The sequence below is a fragment of the Tribolium madens genome, unplaced genomic scaffold (genome assembly GCF_015345945.1).
Source record: "Tribolium madens isolate multiple individuals breed KSU strain unplaced genomic scaffold, Tmad_KSU_1.1 Scaffold_2;HRSCAF=44;Tcas5.2_LGX, whole genome shotgun sequence".
Lineage (NCBI taxonomy): Eukaryota > Metazoa > Arthropoda > Insecta > Coleoptera > Tenebrionidae > Tribolium > Tribolium madens.
The window spans coordinates 1,931,443-1,955,310 of NW_025400995.1; the positions used below are offsets into that span (position 1 = coordinate 1,931,443).

The 23,868-nt window shown below is 34.5% G+C and overlaps 4 protein-coding genes across 12 annotated transcripts in view; 2 read left to right on the forward strand and 2 right to left on the reverse strand.

The window, feature by feature from the left end:
* Positions 1 to 2,777: 2,777 nt before the first annotated feature.
* Positions 2,778 to 5,658, reverse strand: LOC123006831 (arrestin domain-containing protein 3-like). Its single transcript, XM_044401661.1, has 5 exons — positions 5,170 to 5,658; positions 4,853 to 4,970; positions 4,432 to 4,802; positions 3,632 to 4,382; positions 2,778 to 3,535 (listed from the first exon to the last, which is right to left on the reverse strand). Exons 2-5 carry the CDS (start codon positions 4,959 to 4,961, stop codon positions 3,468 to 3,470), a joined length of 1,299 nt encoding a protein of 432 aa, XP_044257596.1. The 5' UTR covers positions 4,962 to 4,970; positions 5,170 to 5,658; the 3' UTR covers positions 2,778 to 3,467.
* Positions 5,659 to 6,236: 578 nt separating this feature from the next.
* Positions 6,237 to 10,765, forward strand: LOC123006830 (U2 snRNP-associated SURP motif-containing protein). 5 transcript variants are annotated; one of them, XM_044401657.1, is made up of 12 exons: positions 6,241 to 6,488; positions 6,542 to 6,658; positions 6,708 to 6,804; positions 6,854 to 7,043; positions 7,093 to 7,877; positions 7,928 to 8,039; positions 8,632 to 8,874; positions 8,922 to 9,108; positions 9,163 to 9,557; positions 9,607 to 9,861; positions 9,980 to 10,033; positions 10,119 to 10,765. In XM_044401657.1, the coding sequence occupies exons 1-12, from the start codon at positions 6,471 to 6,473 to the stop codon at positions 10,465 to 10,467; spliced, it is 2,802 nt and encodes a 933-aa protein (XP_044257592.1). In that variant the 5' UTR covers positions 6,241 to 6,470; the 3' UTR covers positions 10,468 to 10,765. The 5 variants fall into 5 exon arrangements, with proteins under 5 accessions (XP_044257590.1, XP_044257592.1, XP_044257594.1 ...); XM_044401656.1 differs by having other exon boundaries at positions 6,242 to 6,488; positions 9,971 to 10,033; XM_044401655.1 differs by having other exon boundaries at positions 6,237 to 6,488; positions 8,922 to 9,557; positions 9,971 to 10,033.
* LOC123006828 (pollen-specific leucine-rich repeat extensin-like protein 1) lies at positions 10,754 to 17,127 on the reverse strand. 3 transcript variants are annotated; one of them, XM_044401652.1, is made up of 10 exons: positions 16,869 to 17,126; positions 15,077 to 15,212; positions 14,857 to 15,031; positions 14,482 to 14,644; positions 14,308 to 14,434; positions 14,076 to 14,256; positions 13,111 to 13,713; positions 12,837 to 13,041; positions 12,610 to 12,663; positions 10,754 to 12,310 (listed from the first exon to the last, which is right to left on the reverse strand). In XM_044401652.1, the coding sequence occupies exons 1-10, from the start codon at positions 16,873 to 16,875 to the stop codon at positions 10,959 to 10,961; spliced, it is 3,003 nt and encodes a 1,000-aa protein (XP_044257587.1). In that variant the 5' UTR covers positions 16,876 to 17,126; the 3' UTR covers positions 10,754 to 10,958. The 3 variants fall into 3 exon arrangements, with proteins under 3 accessions (XP_044257587.1, XP_044257588.1, XP_044257589.1); XM_044401653.1 differs by lacking the exon at positions 12,610 to 12,663 and having other exon boundaries at positions 16,869 to 17,127; XM_044401654.1 differs by lacking the exon at positions 13,111 to 13,713 and having other exon boundaries at positions 16,869 to 17,123.
* Positions 17,128 to 20,378: 3,251 nt separating this feature from the next.
* LOC123006147 (guanine nucleotide exchange factor DBS-like) overlaps positions 20,379 to 23,868 on the forward strand; it is a 14,932-nt gene continuing 11,442 nt past the window's right edge. For 2 of the 3 annotated variants that reach the window (XR_006412802.1, XM_044400399.1), the window contains exon 1: positions 20,379 to 20,723. Coding sequence is in view for 2 of the 3 variants with exons in the window: in XM_044400399.1 (XP_044256334.1) it covers positions 20,591 to 20,723 (133 nt within the window). In the remaining variant the exon portion in view is untranslated. The remainder of the gene's footprint in view (positions 20,724 to 23,868) is intronic. The other variant, XM_044400398.1, reaches the window with a different exon arrangement.

Consider the following 23,868-nt stretch of genomic DNA (forward strand, 5'->3'; position numbering starts at 1 on the left):
TTTTTGAATGTATTTTGAAAGAGTTTTTATTTTATGTTTCGATTTCCAAGTGTTACATTTTTCTTTGTATTTATTAGTTCATGTTATTTACTGATTTGTGTTATTTTATGCTTAATTTTTATCATTTTTATGTTTTTTTGTTTTTTATATTTTTTTTGCTTTTACACTTTTATACTCCAATTTATGGTTTTAGAGATTCCTGTCTTATGATTTCATTTATAATTTCCGTTAGAAAAAATATGGTTTTATGTTCCTATTTTGTATAACATGTTTTTGTGTTTGTAATAAAATACATATTTGTAAACTGCGATGAGGTTGCCCCTCTCTATTCAGAGGTTTTTTAGTTTTTATTCAACTTTTGTATAACTTTTGAATACATTCTGTGATTTTATATACAAGACTGTATAGTCTGTTGCCTAACCTGAATTGTAATTCAATGTGGAAAATTATCTCTCTGAGGTCAAGGAAAATCGCACAAGGAAATTATGAACTTTTTGTTCAATTTCAAAATTCGATTTTATAAAATTAAAATACTAATTATTACTATTTTTGTTTCTATGTCCACACTCCACCAAACAGTCCTTATAGATAATAATATATTAAATTTGGAATGCTAAAAGATTTTTTGTAAATTATGTATGTACATATTGCGGAAAAAAAATTCTATTTTCTTTAATAATTCGAAAAATTCTTTATTATAATAAAATTTCAAATAACACACAATATCAACCATCCTCAGGAGTGAATTAAAACAGTCTGTTATTTGTAAAATTTCTCTTGCAACTTTTTCGACTTAGACAGTACCAAAATCCTCGAAATTGTTTTAACAAAAAAAATTTTTTTCCATTTTTTGGAAAAACAAGAAATCGTTTTGAATAAGCAACAAAACGTTCAAACAATGCAATAATTCATGCAGGTGCATAATTTTCCAGCCATCTATGACTGAATTAAATGAAACAAATACAAAAACTAAAGTTTGCATTTCGTTTTTCAAAAACTTACTAGACAAAAATGTTGCAAAACAAATGTCTTTTTGAAAGGATTTTCGATGTTCATAAGTATTATGAAATAAAATATCAAAATTCTGTGACAAACAATTACTTTTCGAGTTATTATACAGCGTGCGCCAAAACTCGAGCCCTAGAGAAATATGGCATGTAAGGTGAGATACCAGAAACATAAAAAAATGTCAAAAAATTTTTATCTAAAAATGAGAGTTTAACCGACATTGTAACTCTGTTTAATGTTATTTGTGGCTTTTATTGGCAATATTTTTGTATCTTTACTAAGTAATTATAAAAAAACGCATATCATTGAATAGACATAAAAAATCAAATGTCAAACAATAATGTCAATTTTTTTAAACATGTTCTTGGTATTTTATCTTATTTGATATTTTTCTTTGGGGTGCGAGTCCTGACATACTCTGTATCATTTATTATTTGATATAATTATAGCCTTAAGTTCTTTAAAATGTATTTTTATTTATGTTATGTTTATGGTCCAAAAAGCCTCACTACGGTAATATACAGAGTGTTTCAAAATTTATTTACTACATTATTTTGTTGGGCGGTGGGGTGGGTGTTAATTAAAGAAATGCATTTTTGTGCCGATTAAAATATAGATAAGTCTGGTGTGATATAAATTTAATTCTGCATTGAGAGTTAATGCTTCAATGAATGGTGTCCCCGAGTGCTTTTAAAGCTCAATTCTTTTTAAGTTGACATTAATCAAAGGAAGAGCAACTGTGCTACGTCGTATTCGTATATCCATGATCCATGATTTGATAAGATCAGAGTTCGTTTTGAAATCTGCTATGCAGGGCGCTTCTGGTGTTGGATTGCGTGACGCAAAGTCACAAACTTTGATTAAACACGAATAAAAGGATATACTAAAACACATACACCGACCTCTTCAAAGGGGAATCGGGAATTCGTTTGCTGAATAAAGTACATTTAGCAATTTGCACGAAATCATCCCACTAGCTTGTTATCGATTCAACTACTCTCCAAATTGATTTTTTCTTCGCAATGACAAAAATTACGTTCTTGAGACTGGTGCCACCACTCACGACACGTAATCAGATAATTTATTTAAAACAATTCAATTTTAACAATTTTCAAAGTTGCGAGTTTTGTCGGCCTCGCTTTGTAGAGTCTAATAATTCGTTCAATTTATGCAGCGATATGAATTGAATTTTGACATTCGCTTGAGAAAGTTTGAATTCCTTTGTATATTCGTTGAGAGGGCAGCACTTAGACGTCGGTGCTTTGATGCCGACGCCGACGTCGTTATCTCTGTGTAACAGCGCCGGAACACTCGATATGGTAATGCAGATGAGGCCCCGGCTTGTTTTTACACATATACAGGACGATCACTCGAAACCGCACCCTTTCACTGTCTTAATTAATTAGGACAGGGGCATTATTAGGTGCTCCGAAATTGAGAGAGAAGAAAGAGAGAGGAATTCAAATATAACTTTTAATAATGTTCCTCTTAAAAATATGAGTGCGAAGGATTATAAATTGAATATTACCGACTCGCGGAACGGGAATATTAGCTATAAGCATGCAATAACACTTGAAACGATTTACTTCAATTTCAAATAGCTATTTTATTCGGGTAAGCGCTAATCGTGTTCGTTAAATACTCGGTTTATTCAGAGATTGAATGTTTTGCTTACTTCCCTAACTAATTTCATTTAATAAAAATGATCTTTTGGTTTTAATTCGTTTTTAATTAAAATCTCAGCGCCGATTCAATGAAACGCAAACAGGTAGATGCAAAAGCTTATTTATTTCAGCTCACGTATAAAAACAAATATAAAAGTGGATTATAAAAACATACTGTAAATACACTTCCTCTAATATCATAAATAAACTGGCAAAAGCCTATATAAACATATTATACCTCTTCCAATATGCACAAAAATTTTCAACAAGATACAGCAAAACGCATGATAAAACACAAAATTTGACCCTGAATATTCAACCAATCTAAAATGGCACAATATATAATTATTTATAAAAGCAATATCTAAACTGCACAAAATACAGAATATTTCTTTATCATTTTCATGTGCCACGGAGTGAAAATCACACTCTAAAATAAAATATATTGAAACAGTCAATTTTCTTTGTTTGAAATACTTCAAGTAAACACACAGTAAAAATCACGCGACGACTAAATTGTCAAAAAACTTATTCGTCTGATTATTATTTAACAAAATCGAAGATAAGGATCACTTTGTAAGAGCACTAGGTCTAGACAAATCATCATAATCAACAATAGTTGCCCCCTATTCTTATCTATAGTGTTAGGCGGTTGGGATTTATTTACCCCCACTACCTAGCAATGCTACACGTGGTGCGAGGCGATTGGGAGAAACCAAATCCCAGCCGCCTAACACTGGTCATCAATAGAATCCTTAAAAACATAAATAAATCTATTTTCTGCAAACTACACAATTATTTGGGAGGGTAGGCTGGGTAGGGTAAGTTTGAGGCTTGTTGCACTTCGCTGTACGTTGGAGGTGCTGAAAAAAAACATTAAATAGTTTATTATTCAAATTTAGCGCGTTACTGAACCCGGTGAGTATGCAACACATAATACACATCAAAAAATTACTTACGGGCATCGGGTACGTTACTGGGAGCTGACGGACCACCCATTGCTGCTTCCCTAGCCTTGGGGTTGTCATCCATGGGGGCAGAAGGGGGTCCCATCAGAGCTGTCTTTTCCTGGCCATTTGAAGCAAAACCTGGAGAGTAGGGGGCAGGTACAGCAGGGGGAGGATAAAAACCTGCTGGAGGATACCCCCCACTTGGAGGTGGGTATACTCCGGCAAGCGGGGGCGGGTATGCCACACCAGACGATGGAGGGTAAGAGTTAGTTGGAGGGTAAGCGCTAGGTGGAGGGTTGGTACCCGTGTACTGGACGTGCCCCAATTGGATGTCCCACGCTTCCACGTCCAGATCCATGGTACAAGAGTCCATTTCAGCGGTCACTTTTAACAAGTATTCAACTTTGAATAAATTGCATTTGGTGAAATTGGGGACTTCGAGACCGGGAGGAATTGCAAGAGTGAGGTTGTAGGTGTGTTCGCCGTGTGCCCCCACACCGTGTTCTCCAAATGATAAAATATCATCAACGTCTACTTTTGTCTCACTCTGGGGGTCTGTTACCCTAAATGTAACAGTTTTTCGTAGTTTTATTTTTATGTTGTCTACATTTGTGTTGGACAAATTAGTTATGTTAACTTTAAACGGAATGGTTTCACCAGGGGTGAAAGCAATTTTTGGTAATTCTAATTCCACTGTAACAACGCCACCTTGACAACACCAGCAACATACAGTTTTGTCGTCAGAGTATGAGGTTGTTTCCTACAAAATGTAATTAAAGACAACACATAAAACACAGTGGGGAAATTACTTGTAAGTCCTTTGACATCCTATTAAAATCAATTGGAGATACAACATTAAAAATAAACTTATCCTCATAATCAGTCCTCATGGGTCTATCAACTACCGCCTTTATTTTATAAATGATAGAGCCATGGGGCCCGTGATAGCTTGAAGGAATATCATAGGGCAAATGATACGAAAAGGGGTACACATGATGCCCTCTTGACACCTCCCGACTCCCAGATTCAGACCCAAACAACATCTGTTTAATATGAAACACATCATGATCCCCAGTTAAAGTAATATGTCTCGTTTTAGTTGAATTGTCTGTTGGGTCCCTATACTCCTCTGTCCCAGTCCATTCATTATGTTCTTTACATTTAATTTCAATTTTAATCCCTAGAAACAAGTTTTAAAATATTTTGCTACTAAAATATTGAACAATGCACCTCTAACTGTAGTCTCATCATCAAAATAGCACTCAATCCGGCCCCTAATTTCAGACCCGGCATAATACGTCCCTGAGTAATTCTCTAAACAAATGCGACACTGCGACATTTCGGGAATCTAACAAAATAAAACAAATTACTCAGAGTCACCCTGTATAAAATTAAATATCAAAAATTGTGTTTTCATGACAAATGTCATAAAATCCTAACCTACATTACGTATTGTGATTTGTGGTGAATTTTGTTCGATATATGAATGGTCACTTATTCCAAATATTTTTTTAATAATCAAATCAAAAATAGAAAATTCTACTTACCTAAATAAACAAATTTCTGGCAAAATCAAAAGTGTATTTTATTTCTTTTTTTCAAAACTTGCACCACTTCGATGGGAATTCAGCCTTGGATGGCGCGACTGCATTGAATTAAAAATAAAAACTGGTTGAAATATTTGTTGCCCATCCCACCAGTGGGAGCAAGAGGTCAAGTAAACAAGGAAGGAGAATTGTGACTAAATGAATGAGATAACGTAAAATTCTGATACAAGAATTCCACGTAAACACTACTACATTGATGAACATAAAATAGATTTTTTCGAATTAAAACTAAACAGAGCACTATTATGTAATAATGAAACGGTGACCTCCAAAAAGGCCTTGACAGTAGTGATTATGTAATTAGTGATTCTCATCGCGTAGGGTCCGAATTGCTTCTGCAATTTGAATTATTACTAAAATAGTAGAAAAAATACGTATTTACTGTTTAAGTACGTAACAAGCGTAACAAACAACTCCCTACATTTTTTTGTGTTTACTATCGAGGTCATTATGCAAAACCACTAAAACATTCTTTTTTTATTTCGCGTTTTATCAAAAAACAGTGCTATAAAAGGATAATGAAAGTGTAACACTCGATTTTTAATATACTATTGATGTGCACTATATTACATAATATAAGATAAGCTACTTGAAACTGATAATTACACAACTAAAGAATTTGGAATATTTTTTTAATTTTTTATGGTCCAACTATTGGATTTTTTTAATTGTGCCCACAAATAAGTTATTAGGACAATTTAAGCAAAAAGCACAAACAGATAATTAAGCTAATGACTTGAACAATTTGGATAAACACAAATAATTTGTTTATTTGTAAAATAAATACCACTTAGTGGTAACTTGATATGGTCACAAATTTTATTAACATGGCTATAAAAGTTGTACTTATGGAGTTATTGAAATAAATATAAAACGATGAGATAATATAAAGATAAAAAAAATATTTGATGTTTATATAGGCAACCAATAATACTTGTGCTCGTTACATAATTGGACTTTTACGTTTATTTTTTTTATTTATTACAAAAAGATCAACACTGTAAATTTGATTTAATTTGTTGTTTTGTTAAGCCTAGTTAATGAATTTTTTGCAAAATTGCTAACGCAGTGTCACCACTCCCTCAGAAAGTGCAAAACATAAATTCCCTAGGAACACCAGTGTGTTATTATTTTTTCATCTCCAGAAGTTAAATAATTATATTATGACTATTATTACGTTTCCTTCAATATTAATTTGTTAAAATCGTTTTGTGCAGTGTCTGGCGGAAACTACAGCGAAAATGGGTGATAAAATAAAGGTAGTTTACTCTAATTAAAAATCCGTAAGACTTAAAGTTTTTCTCCTAAACAGAATATTCCTGAGCAAAAATTAAAAGCTTTTTCGATCGGTACAATGGGGAAAAGGACACTATCTAAGAAAGAATTGGAGGAACAACGGAAAAAAGAAGAGGAAAGGGCTGCGGCTCATGTAGGACTAGTTTTGAAATTGTTCATTTACATAACCTCATCAATTTTAGGTTTTTGAGGAATTCGTCGCTACTTTTCAAGAGTCTCCCATTAGTAGTTCTAGTAAAGTGTGGGTTAAAGCGGGGACTTATGATGCGGGAGCGAGAAGTACTTTTTTTTTTTTTGAAATTATAAAAAATAAATTGTGGTTTTGTAGAGGAAGACACTAAGGATAAGGGGAAGTTGTATAAACCTCAGTCTAGACTAGCCCCAACTGAATTAATGGCATCAACTGAAAAAGCACAATTTTATGCAAAATTAATATCGGATAAAAAGCCTGAAAGATTAGGGAAAAAGAAACAACACACGAAGAGCAACCTAGAAGCGTTTAAAGAGGAATTAAGACAGTAAGATTAACAAATTTGCTAAATATTTGATCTAAAACTATTTTGGTAGAATTCAAGAGGAGCGAGAAGAAAGACACAAGTACAAAGGGGTCCTACGGACCCCAATGGAGTCAGAACTGGACATGTTTTTACGGAGTGGTGACTTGGGGTCATTTGATAACGGTGATCCCACTACCACGAATCTTTACCTTGGTAACCTAAACCCTAAGATAACTGAGCAACAATTAATGGAAATTTTTGGTCGTTACGGCCCCCTTGCTAGTATTAAAATAATGTGGCCCCGGTCCGATGAGGAGAAGGCCCGTGGTCGCAATTGCGGGTTTGTTGCTTACATGAGTCGCAAAGACGGCGAAAGGGCTCTTCGTAATTTAAACGGCAAAGAAATCCTCGGCTATGAAATGAAGCTAGGATGGGGAAAATCGGTAATAATCCCTCCACACCCCATTTACATCCCTCCCGCGCTCCTTGAGTTGTCGTTTCCGCCCCCACCGTCAGGTCTACCCTTCAATGCGCAACCCTGTGCCAGAGACAAAGACGTTTTGCCCAAATCGGCGGAGGAACTTAACGAAATTTTGACACGAAGCGTCGTCAAAGTTGTTATTCCAACCGACAGGAATTTGTTAATGTTGATACATCGAATGGTCGAGTTTGTGGTGCGGGAGGGCCCCATGTTGGAGGCCATGATCATGAACAGGGAGATACACAACCCGAATTACAGGTTTCTTTTTGAAAATCAAAGCCCGGCACATATCTACTACCGGTGGAAACTCTACTCGATCATGCACGGGGATTCCCAGAAGGAATGGAGCGTGAAAGAGTTTCGGCTTTTCAAAAGTAAGAATTTTTGGTTTAAAAACAATAATGTTGATTTTTGGTTTAAAAAGGTGGCTCAATTTGGAAGCCCCCACTTATGAATTCTTACACTGCCGGAATGCCTGATGAATTGGTTAACGACGATGAGGGGAAAGAAAACACGAAGGGGTCACTCTCAAACACGTATGTCACTCATTTTCATAGTAATTTGCATCGAAGTAGTCGTTGAAAGGGATCTTTTTAAGGTGGCAACCATGCGAAAATTTAAACAATCCTAACCTAAATCTTCCCTAAAAATATTTTTTTTAAATAAATGTGTACCCCATTTAGCAAAAAATAACATAGAGTAGCAAACTTAAAGGTTTTTGTCAATATTGACGTGATTAAATTTGTTCTGAATGACATTAATGACACTTCTACAACCTACTTGATGCACATTAAAGTGAAAAACATTATACCGTGCGATCAAATAAAAAATAAATTAGAGTAGGCGTCGATTAAATTTTACAGTTGACAACACATTGGCTGGAAATTTTCCACACAAACTGAAAGTGAAAATGACCATCCACCGTTTTCCTCTTTTACAGCAATAAAAATTTTGTGTTCTAAAGTGAACATTATTTCACTCTTGTCAAATTTTCCGCTGACATTTGATGTCAAAAATCAGGATTGCCATCTGAAGGACTTTAATCACCGCCTACTCTAATTTATTTATTTTTTGATCGCACGGTACTTAAATTGTGAAATTATACAAAAAATATTTTGTTATTTATAGCCAACGTGACCGATTGGAAGACTTGATAAGGTCATTGACCCCAGAGAGGAGCAAAATCGGGGAGGCTATGGTTTTCTGCATTGAGCATAGTGATGCCGCTGAGGAAGTCGTCGAGTGTATCACTGAATCACTATCAAATGCTTCGACTCTTATCACTAAGAAAATTGCAAGACTTTATCTAGTTTCCGATATTTTGCACAACTGTGGTGTAAAAGTCAACAATGCGTCCTACTATCGCAAAGCGTAAGTGATTACAGTTTCCTGTAATAGCATCTCACCATTTGTTGCAGATTCGAGTCAAAACTCGTAGATATAATGACAGAAGTGAAGAAATCCTACGATAAGTTGGAGGGGAGGTTGCAGGCTGAGGGTTGCAAGTTGCGAGTTTTGAGAATATTGCAAGCTTTGGACGATTCGATTTATCACAAAGATTACGTTAATAAATTACGAACCATTTTCTTGGGTATTAAAGAACCGGTGAGGGAACCAAATGATCAAATGATCGATTTAATGTCACATTTGTGTTGTCAGGAACCTAAAGAAGATCCAGTTGTTGAGTCAAATATTGATATAGATGGCGACCCCTTGCAAGACCAGCCTGAGACCGACGATGATGTCCCAATGGACGGAGCAACGTTGCTTAAAAGTGCAATGAAACGTTACAAAAACACCACAATTTCAAATGATGATATCGACGGGAAGGAAATTGTTGATGATCCTAATGATGTTGTGCTCCCTCAGAAGAAACCAGCGGTGGCGCCTTTGTCAGGTTTCATCATGTCAAAGTGGGAAACAATCGATCCTGAGCAAGTTGAAGCGCAAGCTATGACTACAAGTAAGTGGGATTTGTTGGGAAGTAGTGCTGATCCTAGTCAAGATGGTTCCTCAAATGATAAGGAAGATTCCATTGATTATACCGATACGAGGTAAAGCCGCCCAATTAACATTTTTGTGTTTTATTAACCCCATTTTTAGAAATATGACAGAAGAAAGAAGAAACAAATTGAGGGAAATTGAAGTGAAAGCTGTACAATACCAAGATGAGTTAGAGTCGGGCCAAAGGGCTTTGAAGACTGGATGGACATTACCCCAACAAGTGGAACACTATAGAAGAAAGTTGTTGAAGAAAAGTGAAAAAGAAAGGAAAGACAAAGATCCGAAAAGTGACAAACATAAGAAAGATGACCGGAAAGAAGACAGTTCAGAGGACGAGTTATATTATAAAGAACTGTAAGTAAATTCCTAGATGATTTGTTTCTTATTAAATGTAAGTGAATACATTTAATGGGAAACCATTTTTTTATCGTTATGTCCGACAAGGTTCTTACTAATTTTGTAGTAAATCTAGAAAATCAAAAAAACTCTCGCGCAGCTCTTCAAGTGGTTCAACATCGAAACACAGGTAACAGATACTGTATCATTTTTTTTCTAGTTTAGGAGAGTTGTAACGATGTTATGTAAACATGTTTGTGCTGTGTATATCCCAGGTCAAAAAGCCGTTCGCCACCAAGGAAGAAAAGTTACCGAGGACCGAGTCCTCCCAGCCCCCCTCATATCCGACGCCAGTCTCCCTCCTCCTCCTCCCGCTCCCGCAAGTCCAAAGATTCCCTCTCTCCGATTGGTTCATCTAATGGTAAATATGGTTCACCTGCTCGTGTTGCGAAAAGTCGGCGTTCACCGTCACCTTCACGTACAAAAAGTAGTCGTAGGTCTTCTTCTCCTCGAAATCGTAGATCTCCTTCGCCTAGAAGTCGTCGGGGGAGTACGTCACCTTATCGGTCGAGGTACCACTCGCCGGAATCATCAAGAAAGCATCGACACAAACACAAATACTGAGGAATATTTTATTACAATAAGGGATTTCATCAATTTTATGGAGGTTTGAACACACGCTCAATAACATTGAAAGAAGTTTTCTATTTACTTCCAAGTTGGTTTTGTCATTGTTTAGGTTTAATTTTATGTTTCACTAAGACGGATTTGTATGGTTCTTTTTATGTATATTTTTGCCTTCTATCAGTCAACTCTATACTTGGCTCTTTTTAGTAAGAAATGGACTATTTAATTTTTTTTTTGTTTTTTTACGTAATGCAAATCCAACACAGAAAATGAATAAATAAAATCGCTTGAAAAATTGTTTTATTTTCATAGAAACACAACCAAGTATAAATCAGCAACTAACTACTTACGCAAGTATTATAAATAAATACAAAAAAAAACAACGACTCTAACCCATATTAGGCTTTTTTGTTACGCAATATAACTGCGTTAGCACGTTAAATGAAACAAAAAAGGCTGTTTTGAACACACTATAAGAAATACAATAATTATTTTTTTGATTTCGACTTCTTTCCACCACCACTTCCTTTACGAGGTGGAGGAGTAGGTGATGCTACAGACGCCCCACCTTGCGTTGTTTCAGGTTTTGATTGTTTCGATTCAACCTTTCCTTTGCCAGGTTCAGCAGGCGGAGTTTGAGATGCAGCTGCAGCTGGAGGCGGTTGTTCTGCTACTGGAGTTGGAGGTTTTTCTGTTGCTGCAACTGGGGGTGTCTGTGGTACAACTGGAGTTGGAGGTTGTTCTTGTGCTGCAACTGGCGGTGTCTGTGGAGCGGCTGCAACTGGGGGTGTCTGTGGTACAACTGGAGTTGGAGGTTGTTCTTTTGCTGCAACTGGGGGTGTTTGTGGAGTGGCCGCAACTGGAGCTGTAGGTTGTTCTTGTGCTGCAATTGGTGGTGTCTGTGGAGTGGCTTGTGTTGTTTCAGGCTTTGATTGTATCGATTCAACCTTTCCTTTGTCAGGTTCAGCAGGCGGAGCTTGAGATGCAGGAGGTTGTTCTGCTACTGGAGTTGGAGGTTTTTCTGATGCTACAACTGGGGGCGTCTGTGGTACAACTGGAGTTGGAGGTTGTTCTTGTGCTGCAACTGGGGGTGTCTGTGGTACAACTGGAGTTGGAGGTTGTTCGTTTGCTGCGGCTTGTGGTATCTGTGGTACAACTGGAGCTGGAGGTTGTTCTTGTGCTGCAACTGGCGCTGTCTGTGGTACAATTGCAGCTGGAGGAGCTGCAACTGGGGGTGTCCGTGGAGCGGCTGCAAGTGGAGGTGTCTGTGGTACAATTGCAACTGGAGGTTGATCTTTTGCTGCAACTGGCGGTGTTTGTGGAGCGGCCGCAGCTGGGGGTTGTTCTGTGGTAGCAACTGGCGGTGTCTGTGGTGCAGTTGGAGCTTTAGGTTGTTCTGTAATTGGAGCTGGAGGTTGCCCTTGTGGTGCAACTGGAGCCGATGGTTGTTCTTTTGCTACAACTGGTGGTGTTTGAGGTTGTGGTGTAGGTTGCAAAGTTTCAGGGGGAGTTGGAGCTGTTGGCTGAATTTGAGGCGCAATGGGGATTTCTTGTGGCGGGGTTCCAATTGGTTGCTGTGCTGAGGGAGCTGCAGTACCAATTGGAGGTTGTGGGGCTACAGGAACTTCTTTAGTGGGAGTAGCGGGAGTTTGGGGAATTTCAGGTTTGTCACTTTCTTTCGGTTTTTCGGCTACTTCTTGTACTTTCGGTGGTAATGGACATTGTGGAGTTTCTTCTTTAGGTTTTTGTGTAATTGGACATTGGGGACATTCTGTGGAAAGTTGAGTTTCTTGTGGTTTGGGTGTTTCAAGTTTAGCTTCTTGAGGAGGTGCTGCTGGTGCTGTAAATGGTTTGATGGAATAGAGAATGAGCCCTTCAACCCCCGAAATGTTAGTAGAAATTTAGGGTTAATAATGAAAACACTAAAACCTTAAACACTCATTTAGTAGATGCAGAGGTGTGTTAGGGTTAATGAAACGGCACTCAGTTAAACCAATTTGCTGAAAGCTGCAATATTTATTAAATTAATCAAATTACAAACTCTTTCAAAAAATAACAATTTCACGTCAGCCTTGTCCTAAACATTAGCAAGCGGTGTTATCTTCTTAGGCATAATTGCTATCTTGGCAGCCAACTGACCTTCGGGTACTTTTTCCTCAACCGGTTTTGCATCAGTCGCTGGAGGTTTCGCGTCTAGATTTACAAATATAAATTCCAAGTATATAAAAATAAATTTAGCAAATGTGGCGGTAAAACAATAACAAAAAAAAATAACATTACCATAAAAAGAAAAACAAAATTCTAAAAAATAAACATGCAAAACTTGAAATTAAATAATCTAAGCCACAAAAATGACTAAGCCACACCTGTAGTTTTCGGAGCGTCTTCCGGTAATCCCGCTGAGAGAGTTTGACAAATCTTGTTCCAAATATTATCAAACGAGTCTCTTCCCATATAATCGATATTCCCAACTTCCCAGCCTTGTCGTCTCAAATGGTCATCAAGGGCACTTTGTTCCGCAGTCCTGGGCGCACCTAAAGTGAGCTGGGCAAAGGCACCAGCTAATCCAGTCTGTGGAAAAAAAATTGCAATTACAACAAATTTCAAATTTTTTTCCAAACCCCAACAAACAATACTCACATCAGTCTTATCCTGACAAGGGGGTGTATGCAATGTCTTTTCACAAACAGCGGCAGCTTCACAGTCATTTGATGGCACGGGAGGACTAGGTTTATTAGGTTCAGGTTCAATGTGCAAACGCTTAGGAACATCATTAGCAGGTTTAGGTTCAACGTGTAAAAGCTTAGGAACATCATCAGCAGGTTTAGGTTCAACGTGTAAAAGCTTAGGAACATCATCAGTAGGTTTAGGTTCAACGTGTAAAAGCTTAGGAACGTAATTATCAGTCTCTATTGGAGTGGGATGGCAGTCTTCAAATTGAGGATTATCACAAGATGAATTCGAGGGTTCAAAATTTTGGGATTTCGATTCGGGATTTAAATAGGAACTACTTTCATGACTGGCGGTATCTGCATTTGTATTGTGAGATTCAACAGGCTTTATTTGTGGCTCAAATATTTCCGGGATTTGGGATTTTTCCTGATTGGGATTAGGCTCGGTTTGAGTGACGGGAAATGATTGTTTTAGGTCGTACTCCTCCCAAGGATCCCAAACGGGAATATTTTTAGGTTGGGGGGAAGTGCGAAAGGACTTAGTGTGCGTAACATCTGAACTGCTTCGAGCCTGAGCAAACAAAAGCATGCAAAAGAAAGAAAAAATTCAGTTTTTAGTATAAACATCAATAAATATTTTATTCACGTAACCATGCAAATAAATGCCGATCAAAACTCAAAATACAAAAGCAAAAAAGTGCGCCATGCAACAATTTTGAATTAGTGAAAGTAAATTTTATGAATTAGTCACTTTTTGTAGCACTGGTCATAAAAAGTGCAAAATTCTTAAACGGACTCACCTTATTATTATCACATCTGTCTTTAGGCTTGCAATATTTCAAACGATTTTACTAATTAAAATTCGACAATCGCACAAAAATAAAGTATTTGGGATACTTTATTTTGGCTTAAACACACGGAAAAATATCTCACCATGTCTGGAGTTAACGCAGGGTGGATCAGAAGGCAGAAAATATTCCACCATTGTTGCAAAATGGCTTCCAAGTGTTTCACATCAGGAGTCGGTTGTACTTTTCTTGTTTCCGTGTTGAAATATTGCAACCAAGGCTTTGATGAGCCAATAAAATGAATTATTTTCGCATCAGCTCCAAATCTATAAATTTTGCAATAGAAAAAGGTAACATATTAAATTCTGAAAACTTACTGTTTGAAAGCTGGCAAATATGAGTAACACGCTGTGGAGCAAAGATTGTAAATGAATGGCAAATGTTTACTAATATCTTTGGTGGCCCAATCAGAAAAATACAAATTAAGCAATCCCTGGTCCCCTCCTGAATAAAATCAAACCAAATTAAGAAATTTTTGTGTTGTTAATTACCATCAAAACTGCCCTTTTCTACAGCAAATTGTACCAACTTATCATAAGTTTCGTTCGAAGGCCGGTAAACGAAAACCCCCGAATTGAAGCAATCAGGCCAGCCAACATCAGGCGCTGCTGATAATTCCTCTCGCTCAAACAATTCATCACAATTTTGTAATACCTAAAATAGTTACGTTTATGTAAACAAAACTATTAAAAATATTTGTTTAGTAGTGTTGGCCAAAAACTGGTGACCTCAAATTGACTTTTTTGGCACCCGAAATTTCCAAAAATATTTCTTTCTTTGCAACTACGTGTAGGAGTGTCGAAATAAAATTTAATTCTTTTTCGCTCGACATTAGACTCTGCTACGCATTTAAATATCAAACATACCAACGTGTCTGCATCCAAAAATACACATTTGTCGAACTGTGTAAGGCGCCAGCAGTGCAATTTCGTAAATGTAACCCCCAATTCAGGCCTTTTCAACAACCTTAGATTCGATTCATCTTTCGAATCCAAAATATTAACCTCCTGGACGAGATCAAAAACAGTTGCGAGTTTTGCTCTAGAAAAAAAAATTTCAACCACATCTAGGGGAAAGTGGACCCACCTCATCGAATTGGTGACTCCAGGAGTGACAAGCACGGCCAATCGGTGTTTGGTCCCTACTTGTTTGAGGGAATGGGCCAAAACTAGGGCCCCCAAAGAGTACGAATCGTTCGTGGCTAAAGTCACCCAAGCAAAACCTAGAAAAAATGCGGATGAAAATTTTTCGAATTAAATAAATGCGTAATAACCAAAAAATAAATTTTATTACATCCGCAAACTCCTGCCAAGGAAATTTAACAATATTCAAACCTCCATCTGGTGCACCTAAATATACACAAAACAAAATGTGAATTAAAAATAACAACCCCACGACTAAGTTTCCACTTGAAATAAAAATAATAGAGATGAGTCTTCCTGCGCATTGCTATATCGTGAGACCTTCACTATTAAGACGTAAATAAAAATTATTTAATTATAGCGTTTTACTGACAAATAAGTAGGTGTTTTAGGTTTTCAATGCGATACAAAACGCCAACATAATCTATAAATACAATCAATAGCGGGGCTAAAAATACTGGTATTTCAACACCTACCAAAATATAGTTTTGCAAAAACATTAAGGCCAAGTGACCACAAAAACATTCAAATTGGTAAACGCCAAAAATACAGGGTGCGCCAGACCTCACGCCCCAGAGATTAGATACCAGGAACATGAAAAAAATTCTGTCAAAAAATTTTGGCATTTATTTTTTGACATTTGACATTTTTTTATGTCTATTTAATGATACTGATGATCTGTTTTTTTTTTAATTATTTAGTAAAGGTACTAAAATTTTGCCAATATAAGCCACAAATAATATTAATTAGTGTTGCAATTTAGGATACAGCTTCATTCTTTCCTCTTCTAATAGCCTGTAGCAAAAAAACTTGGAAAATTATTTTTCCAACAAATAATAGAGTCAAAGTGCAAAATTTAAACTCTCATAATTTCGAAATTTTTATAGATAGAATTTTTTTAACATTTTTCCATGCTCCTGGCATCTGGCATTTTTCTCTGGGGCGCGAGTTCTGACGCACCCTGTATTTATTTCTGATGGAAAAATAATTTTCCAAACTACTAGAAGAGGAAACAAGAAGATGCATACTAAATTGTAACTCTGTTTAATGTTAAATAGACATAAAAAATGTCAAATGTCAAAATTTTATTGACAATTTTTTAAACATTTTTTTCATGTACCTGAATTTTTTCTCTGGGGTGCGAGTTCTGACACCTTGCATTTGTTATCACTTATCAGATGTCAAGGTTCATTCATGTCTGATTGTCGTAGTAAATCTTCACGTTGTCAATAAAATAAGTATGTATTTTCGGGTTATCAATGCGAATGTCAGCGAAAGTGTTAAAAAATAGACACGTCACTGATAAATTGACAATTTTCAAAATAAACCGATTTATGTGTATTTTAAATTCAAACCCAGAGTTCAATTTTATTGGATTAAATCTTGATTTTTCTGACCCACAAAAGTCGATTACTTTTCGGGCCAGTCTCAGAAGAATAATTATTAATCTCAAGGTAACATTTACGTCTGTGTATATTTAGATGCAAAGAAACAATTTCTACTTATTTCTGTACCCGCGTAATTTTATCCTGTTGAAAACTAGTTGAAAGTTGAAATAAAAACTAATCGTTTTTTTACACAAAAAATTATCTCCAAATTTTAATTTCAAATAAAATGGACATTTTTACGCCGTGTCAATTTAATTCTTGTAGTTTCGGCAAAAAATTGTTGTTTTTATAAAATCTCGACATAAAAAGGTCGCTTTGTTAATTGGTGTTAAAAACTGAATTACGTACCTCCCATGACTGTGATTTGAGAAAATTTACGAAGAAAAACTTTTATCTGCACATACAGTGCAGTCAACACTTCACTGCTGACTGACGATTGCCAAGAGCTCAACTATTTGTAACAGTGTGATTGCCAGCACTGGTGCCTACACTAAGACTAGGCCATATAGTCTAAAAAAAGTTCGGATTTTTGGTACACTTTTGAATAGTCGAATACCGAAAACGCACTCTGATAGTCACTGATTCGACCTGGAACTGTCATTGAGAACACCAAACTGCGCTTGCGTGATTAATTTAAATGAAAATACCGAGGGAAAATTATCAATTTGATATTCAATGACACTTTACTCTACAAGTAATCAATTTCGAGTGTGCGATGACAAACCATTCTGATTTTTATGAATGAATATAGTTTTAATTCCCAGCCCACTTGTGTTGGGTACATGACCTATTATCGTGCATTTTGCACCTATATACAGTATGTTCCGTCTAAACCCCACATTAAAAGTATTGGGAGTTTGAATAATCATATTTATTTGAAAATTAGTACGTATCCATAATCCATTAAGTCCTCCTAAATGAATATATTTTCGGTTATATCGGAAGTTGGTTTCAACTTTCTTATTTTAAATGGAAAGCTATAATTTTTACTGCGTTTTTGGATTAATTGAGTTATTTTAAGAGAGTTTTTATCAGCTTCCCCTATAGTTTAGACGTTTTTGAAATATTTAAAGTTTTTCAAAATTTTTTGGATCTGCACCTTCCAATTTTAAAATCGGTAACTCTGCTATTTTTTAAAATTTTGAATTTGTTTTTTGGCATTTGAAAGAGAAAGCTTTTAAATCTTTCCTCTGGTGTTTTCAAATTTTGAAAAAAATTAACAAACCCAATTTTTATTTTACTAAATGGAAGAGAATTTAATTCTGCATCGATCAGTATTAACAATCCCTATATACCTAAATTTAATAATTTTTAAGTTATGGTGACTTTTTGTTAAAACTACAGAAAATTTATTACTAGCCACACCCGTCAAAAATGTCAAAATTTTCTCTAAAAACGTCAACAGTAAATTATTATTTCACAAATAGTGCCAAAATATGGAGAATCAAAGTTATTCAAACTTAATTATTATTGATAGGTTCTACCATACGATTATTTTAATTTATAATTAGAGTAGGCGGTTTTGTTTTTATAAATGATAAACTAAATCAAACTGAAGAAAAAAAAGTATTCTAATTAAATATTACCGTTCGAAATCTTATTATTATTATTTGACTCTTCAACTTGATTAACTATGATAATAACCGTTTTCATACAAATTAAAAACCTAATAAAGCCTACTCTAATTATCAATTCACATGATAGTAGTTATATTAATTATCAAGTAGCCAGTAATATTTATTATTATTCTTATTGCATTTTATTGTATAAACTACAATAAAGCTAGCAAGTGAGAAAAAAATATTTTTGTTTAATGAACATCATGTTTTGCGCATAATTTTGATACACTCTCCATAAATACAAAATAAATTAATTAAATCTAAGTTTGAGTAGCTTTTATTCTTCATATTTTGGCACTATTTGTCAAATAATAATTCACTGTTGACATTTATTGAGAAACAATTTTGACATTTTTGATTTCCATAGCAAACTATGCGAAAACGGGTGTGACTAATAATGGATTTTTTGCAGTCTTAAAAAAAGTCACCATAACTTGAAAATTATTAAATTTAGGTTTAGGGAATGTTAATACAGACCGATGCAGAATTAAAGTCTCTTCTATTTAGTAAAATAAAAATTGGGGTACTGCATTTGGAAAAATTGAGTTATGGGTATTTGAATTATTACAAAAGTAACCCTAAAATTTTGGGGTTTGTTAATTTTATTTTTTAAATTTGAAAACACCAGGAGAAAGATCTAAGCTTTCTCCTTCAAACGCCAGAAAAACAAATTCAAAATTTATAAAAATAGCCGAGTTGCCGATTTTTAAAGTGGAAGGTGCAAATCTAAAAATTTTTCAAAAACTCCAAATATGAATAAAAAGTATGAAACCAAACGTTTCTTGCTTAAACTATTTATTTTTTAGAAAAACTAATTGATGAGTGGATGAAATACTATAAAAATGTAATGTTTTATCAAGAAAAAATTTTTCGAAATTTTTGTTTTATTTTTAAGATCTACAAAAATATTTATTTTTTTAAATAGCAACCCACTAAAAAACTATTTTTTTTTCACAAGTTGTGATCTAAGGATACAACTATCTACTTTTGGTATATTAAATTTTTTCAATTTTTGTTACATAAATTGCAATTTTGACAAAAAAATCGCAAAAAAGAAAATCTCATAACTCAAAAAGAAAACAAAAATTCGTTTTCAAAATACGATCACATTTTTTATTTTACTTTAATTCATATTAAAAAAATGCTTGGTTCCATATTTTATATTCACCCTGTATAAAACGAATTTAAAAAGGAAACACTCAGCAGGATACTTGAGTCCATCTTACGATTTACCGGTTGTTTTGTCTTTAACATATTTTGTAATCGGAGCATTTTTCTTAAACTGTCCAATTTTTAACTTGGACTGAAATTTTTAATCGGAAATTTGATTTGCAATATTTTCTAAAATGTGTACGAAGTTGACAAAAATACAAAATATGCATTTTTATTAGGCTTATTTTAATCAAAATTTGAAAACACCACGAGAAAGTTCTAAGCTTTCTCTTTCAAACGCCAAAGAAACAAATTCAAAATTTAAAAAAATAGCAGAGTTGCCGATTTTTAAAGTGCAAATCCAAATTTTTTTGAAAAACTCCAAATAAATTTAAGTATAACTGATAAAAACTTCTTTAAAATAACCCGATTAGTCAAAAACGCAGTAAAAAATAGCTTTCCATTTAAAATAAGAAAGTTGAGACCGACTTCCTGTATAACCGGAAGTGTTGCCATCTTGAAACTATTTTCATTTAAGAGGACTTAATGGATTACGACTATGTACCAATTTTCAAATAAATATGATTATTCGAACTCCCAATACTTCTAAAGTGGGGTTTAGACGGAACAGCCTGTATAAAGTAAATAAGGCGTGGCAACGATGCACACCAATAGTAGAAATAGTGGGGGGTGGGTAACGTTACCAAATCAGTGGCGTGCACATTTAAAAAAAAACTAATTTTATCGGGTAATTTTACCCGAAAATCTCACATTGCTAATCCCACACAATTACCCTTAGGGGGTTTCGGGGAAATACGCATCTTGATTACAAGGACAGTATAGAATTAAAATTAACTTTTTCACTCAGTCTATGTCAATGACCGATAATTTTTGATTCGATTTCAAAAGCCCAAAGTCGTCTTTTATGTCTAGACTTGTAATAACCGTCTTTTTCATTTTGTGTGAGTGTTGATTAGCAACCAGCAATATAGACATTTGCATATATGCGCAGTGGACGCATGCGCATCACCGTGTACATACAGCAAACTGCAGATGCATAAACTGTATCCAAACCGTTAGTTCTCTGTTTTGAAGAGTGTGTAGAGGGCATAAGTGCTCCAAGCGGAACACGGGAACATCATCATCAGACAGAACAGAGAAGAGTAGGTGAACAGTTTGTTTTGGAAGTAGGTGTGCGCCCGCTGTGCTGTCACGATGGGTCTTTTTCCCATCTTGACATATGAAGAATCGTGATGACAGTGAAGTGTTATCAAAGCAAATTATGTCATAATTCGAATTATGGCCGAATCCAGTCTCGAAAGCCAAATCGATTGTTTCCTCGAACAATTCAAGAGGAATGCCTCCAAAGCCATGGAGGAGCGAACTGTAGTCACTCGATCACGGAGTTCCTATTTAGATACTGAATCGCCAGGTAAGTGCAATCAATCAAAATGCGCCACCTGTATATTTTTGTCACGTGTCCATTTCTGTCATTCAGTTATAGATGCAGTTCATTGCACTTCCTTGGAAACCAATGTCAAGTTTGACCGTTGCAATATCTATGAGATAATAACCTAAATGCAATTATTGACTTTTTATTAACAACATTTGTAAACTTATAGTGGGATTCACGCTTCTTTTTTTTTTCTCTAGCTCTAGACGTATTTTGTTTTTATTGATAAACTTAGGGGTGGGTGCGCATGCGGGCAACCATCACATTGGTATAATCTTTTTTTCGAGATTGACTACAATTGAGACATAAAATAAATCATTTTTCTATTTAGGGTCACAAAAACATTTTGTGCAACTGTTTTCAGTAAAAAAACAAGTGTTACATCACATATTGTCACAATGCACGAATATCACAATGAGAGGTTGTAATTTATTATTATATTTGACAGTTAAAATTTTTGACATTTGACGTATGCGGTACACAAATTGTTCGAAAATACCTTAAATTGATGAAATACATTGAACTGCAACAATTTCTCACTTAAAAATGTCAGTCTGTAAAATTGTCTAAAATCGGCACTAAAGTAGTTCATAATAGTACATTTTTTTCAATTTGTAATTCAAATTGTCAATTGTCATATTGCAATTAACTTAAATAAATAAGCTTCTCGCCTATTGCCTTGGCAACTAAACACACATTTGTAATACATAAGGCTCGGATTAAATGCACAAAATATGGGCATATAATATGCACGTATTTTTCCAAAAAATTGCACAAGATATTAAGAAATACAGGGTGTTCCAATGAAAACGAGCCACCCCGAATATCTTAGAAACTAAAAAGACTTTGCAAAAACGCCGAAACAGGTCGATTTTGTTTCTGAGGGGGATATTTTTTGACGTACTTTTTAAATCACCCCCAGTAACCCTTTAACCCTCACGCACCCCAACTTTAAAAATTTAAATAGCACTACCCTACTTGTGGCACATCAAATGAAAGCTATTTTAACAAGCTTTTCAATACTTTTTACCAAAATTGAATCAGACCATCCATTCATGAGATATAGGATGTTCTCATAAAAACGATCCAGAAAGAATTTGCAAAAAAAAAACGAAAAAAAGCACCCCCTTTAACTTTTCCCACCTCAATTTCGAAATTTCATCAAATGACACCGACTCACTTGCGACAGATCAAATAAAAGTGTTTTTTGAACCTTTTTTTCTAAAGTTGAATGGGATTATCTATTCATAAGATATTCGCAAAAAATAATGTTTCTAATTAGTAATTACTTTTAATAAAAACTATTAAAAATAAAATACCAGGTGAATAAAAAGTATGGAACCAAACATTTTTTGCTTAAACTATTTATTTTTTGGAAAAACTAATTGATGAATGGACAAAGTACCTACTATAAAAATGTGATGTTTTATCAAGAAGAAAATTTTTCGAAATTTTTGTTTTGTTTTTGAGTTCCACAAAAATGTTTATTTTATTAAATAGCAACCCAATAAAAAAACATTTTTCTCATGAAGGTTGTGATCTAAGCATTACAACTACGAGTATCTACTTTAGGTATATTAAATTTTTTCAATTTTTTTTTTACATAAATTGCAATTTTGACAAAACAATTGCAAAAAAGAAAATCTCATAACAAACAAAATTTCGTTTTCAAAATACGATCACATTTTTTATATTACTTTAATTTATATTACTTTCATTTATATTAAAAAAAGGCTTGGTTCGATATTTTATATTCACCCTGTATAAAACCAATTTAAAAATGAAACACTCAGCAGAATACTGATTCTTTGAGTCCAGCTTACGATTTACTGGTTGTTTTCTCTTTAACATATTTTGTAAACGGTGCATTTTCTTAAAAACTCCAATTTTTAACTTGAACTGAATTTTTTTATTGGAAATTTGTGATTTGAAGAAAATATGCACAAATATGAAATATTTCGTAAAATGTGCACGACGTTGACAAAAATGCAAAATATGCATTTTTATTAGGCTTATTTTAATCAAAAAAATTAGATATGCATAGAAAACTTACAATTTTGTTGATATACATCTTAATAATAAATATGCATATTGCATATAATTCGAGCCTTAGTAATAAAAAATAAAACTTTAGTGCCTTGATACAAAAAGTGAAAAAATACGTGTTACAAACCTTTGTGCATTTGTAACACTCGCCACTGCGTGACTCGTATCACAACGGAAATTTTTGTAACACTTGTTTTAATTAATATACTGTTTTAACTTTTTTTAATATACTTTTAGTTAATATACTATTTTAACTAACCTTGCAACTGACATAATTGCAAGCAATACCTGAGGGGTACTGATAAATAACCAATTTCGTAATTCTAGTGATAACCGTGACAGCAATTATTTGTTGCATGTTTTTTGAATCACAAATTTCAGTACCTACCTACTGAAAAACCTATTTCTCGTGTCATTTTATACTACATATTTCACATAATGTGTTTGTCTACCTTGCATTTTTATTCATAAACACTGACAATGCAAAATTTTTAAACTCCCTTGTTGGCACTAAAACCAGTGTTGCCAGATCAAAAACATAAAATTCACCAGATCCGATTGAAAAATTTGCCAAATTATTACCAGATTACGATTTGTATGGAAAAATCTCACGAAAAAAACGCATTTTCAGCTTATAAAAAATGACATGCATTTTTGCTTAATTCTGTGATTTTTCGGCTTGTTTTCAACAAAATTTTGCGAAAAAATTGCGTTTCTAAACGCTTGAGAAAAATAATTCATTTTTTACTTTGTTTTAGCGAAATTTTGCGAAAAACGTGAGATTTTAATACAAAAACGTGCTGAAGAGCATTTTCGGCCAAATTTTGTGGTTTTTCAGCTTATTTTTGTCTTATTTTGCTCAGAGATCAGTTAAATCGANTTAATACAAAAACGTGCTGAAGAGCATTTTCGGCCAAATTTTGTGGTTTTTCAGCTTATTTTTGTCTTATTTTGCTCAGAGATCAGTTAAATCGAGTGAAACAAACGAAATAACATTAATATTAATTATTTTTTTGCGTTTTTGCGTGTTTGGACAAAATTTTGCAAAATAAATGAGCCTCTGGTTCAAAAAAGAAGT

What these genes read in the sequence shown, in the direction of transcription:
- LOC123006828 (XM_044401652.1), bottom strand. An exon ending in TTTTGGATGCAGACACGTTG is followed by an intron (nt 14,645 to 14,856) that starts GTATGTTTGATA and finishes TAACTATTTTAG; the next exon opens with GTATTACAAAATTGTGATGA. An exon ending in CTTGTCAGGATAAGACTGAT is followed by an intron (nt 13,042 to 13,110) that starts GTGAGTATTGTT and finishes TTTTTTCCACAG; the next exon opens with ACTGGATTAGCTGGTGCCTT.
- LOC123006830 (XM_044401655.1), top strand. An exon ending in AGGAAAGGGCTGCGGCTCAT is followed by an intron (nt 6,659 to 6,707) that starts GTAGGACTAGTT and finishes CATCAATTTTAG; the next exon opens with GTTTTTGAGGAATTCGTCGC. An exon ending in AAGGGGTCACTCTCAAACAC is followed by an intron (nt 8,040 to 8,631) that starts GTATGTCACTCA and finishes TGTTATTTATAG; the next exon opens with CCAACGTGACCGATTGGAAG.
- LOC123006831 (XM_044401661.1), bottom strand. Translation starts at nt 4,961, where the DNA reads ATGTCGCAGTGTCGCATTTGTTTAGAGAATTACTCAGGGACGTATTAT. An exon ending in GGATGTCAAAGGACTTACAA is followed by an intron (nt 4,383 to 4,431) that starts GTAATTTCCCCA and finishes TACATTTTGTAG; the next exon opens with GAAACAACCTCATACTCTGA. An exon ending in CAGTAACGTACCCGATGCCC is followed by an intron (nt 3,536 to 3,631) that starts GTAAGTAATTTT and finishes GTTTTTTTTCAG; the next exon opens with CACCTCCAACGTACAGCGAA.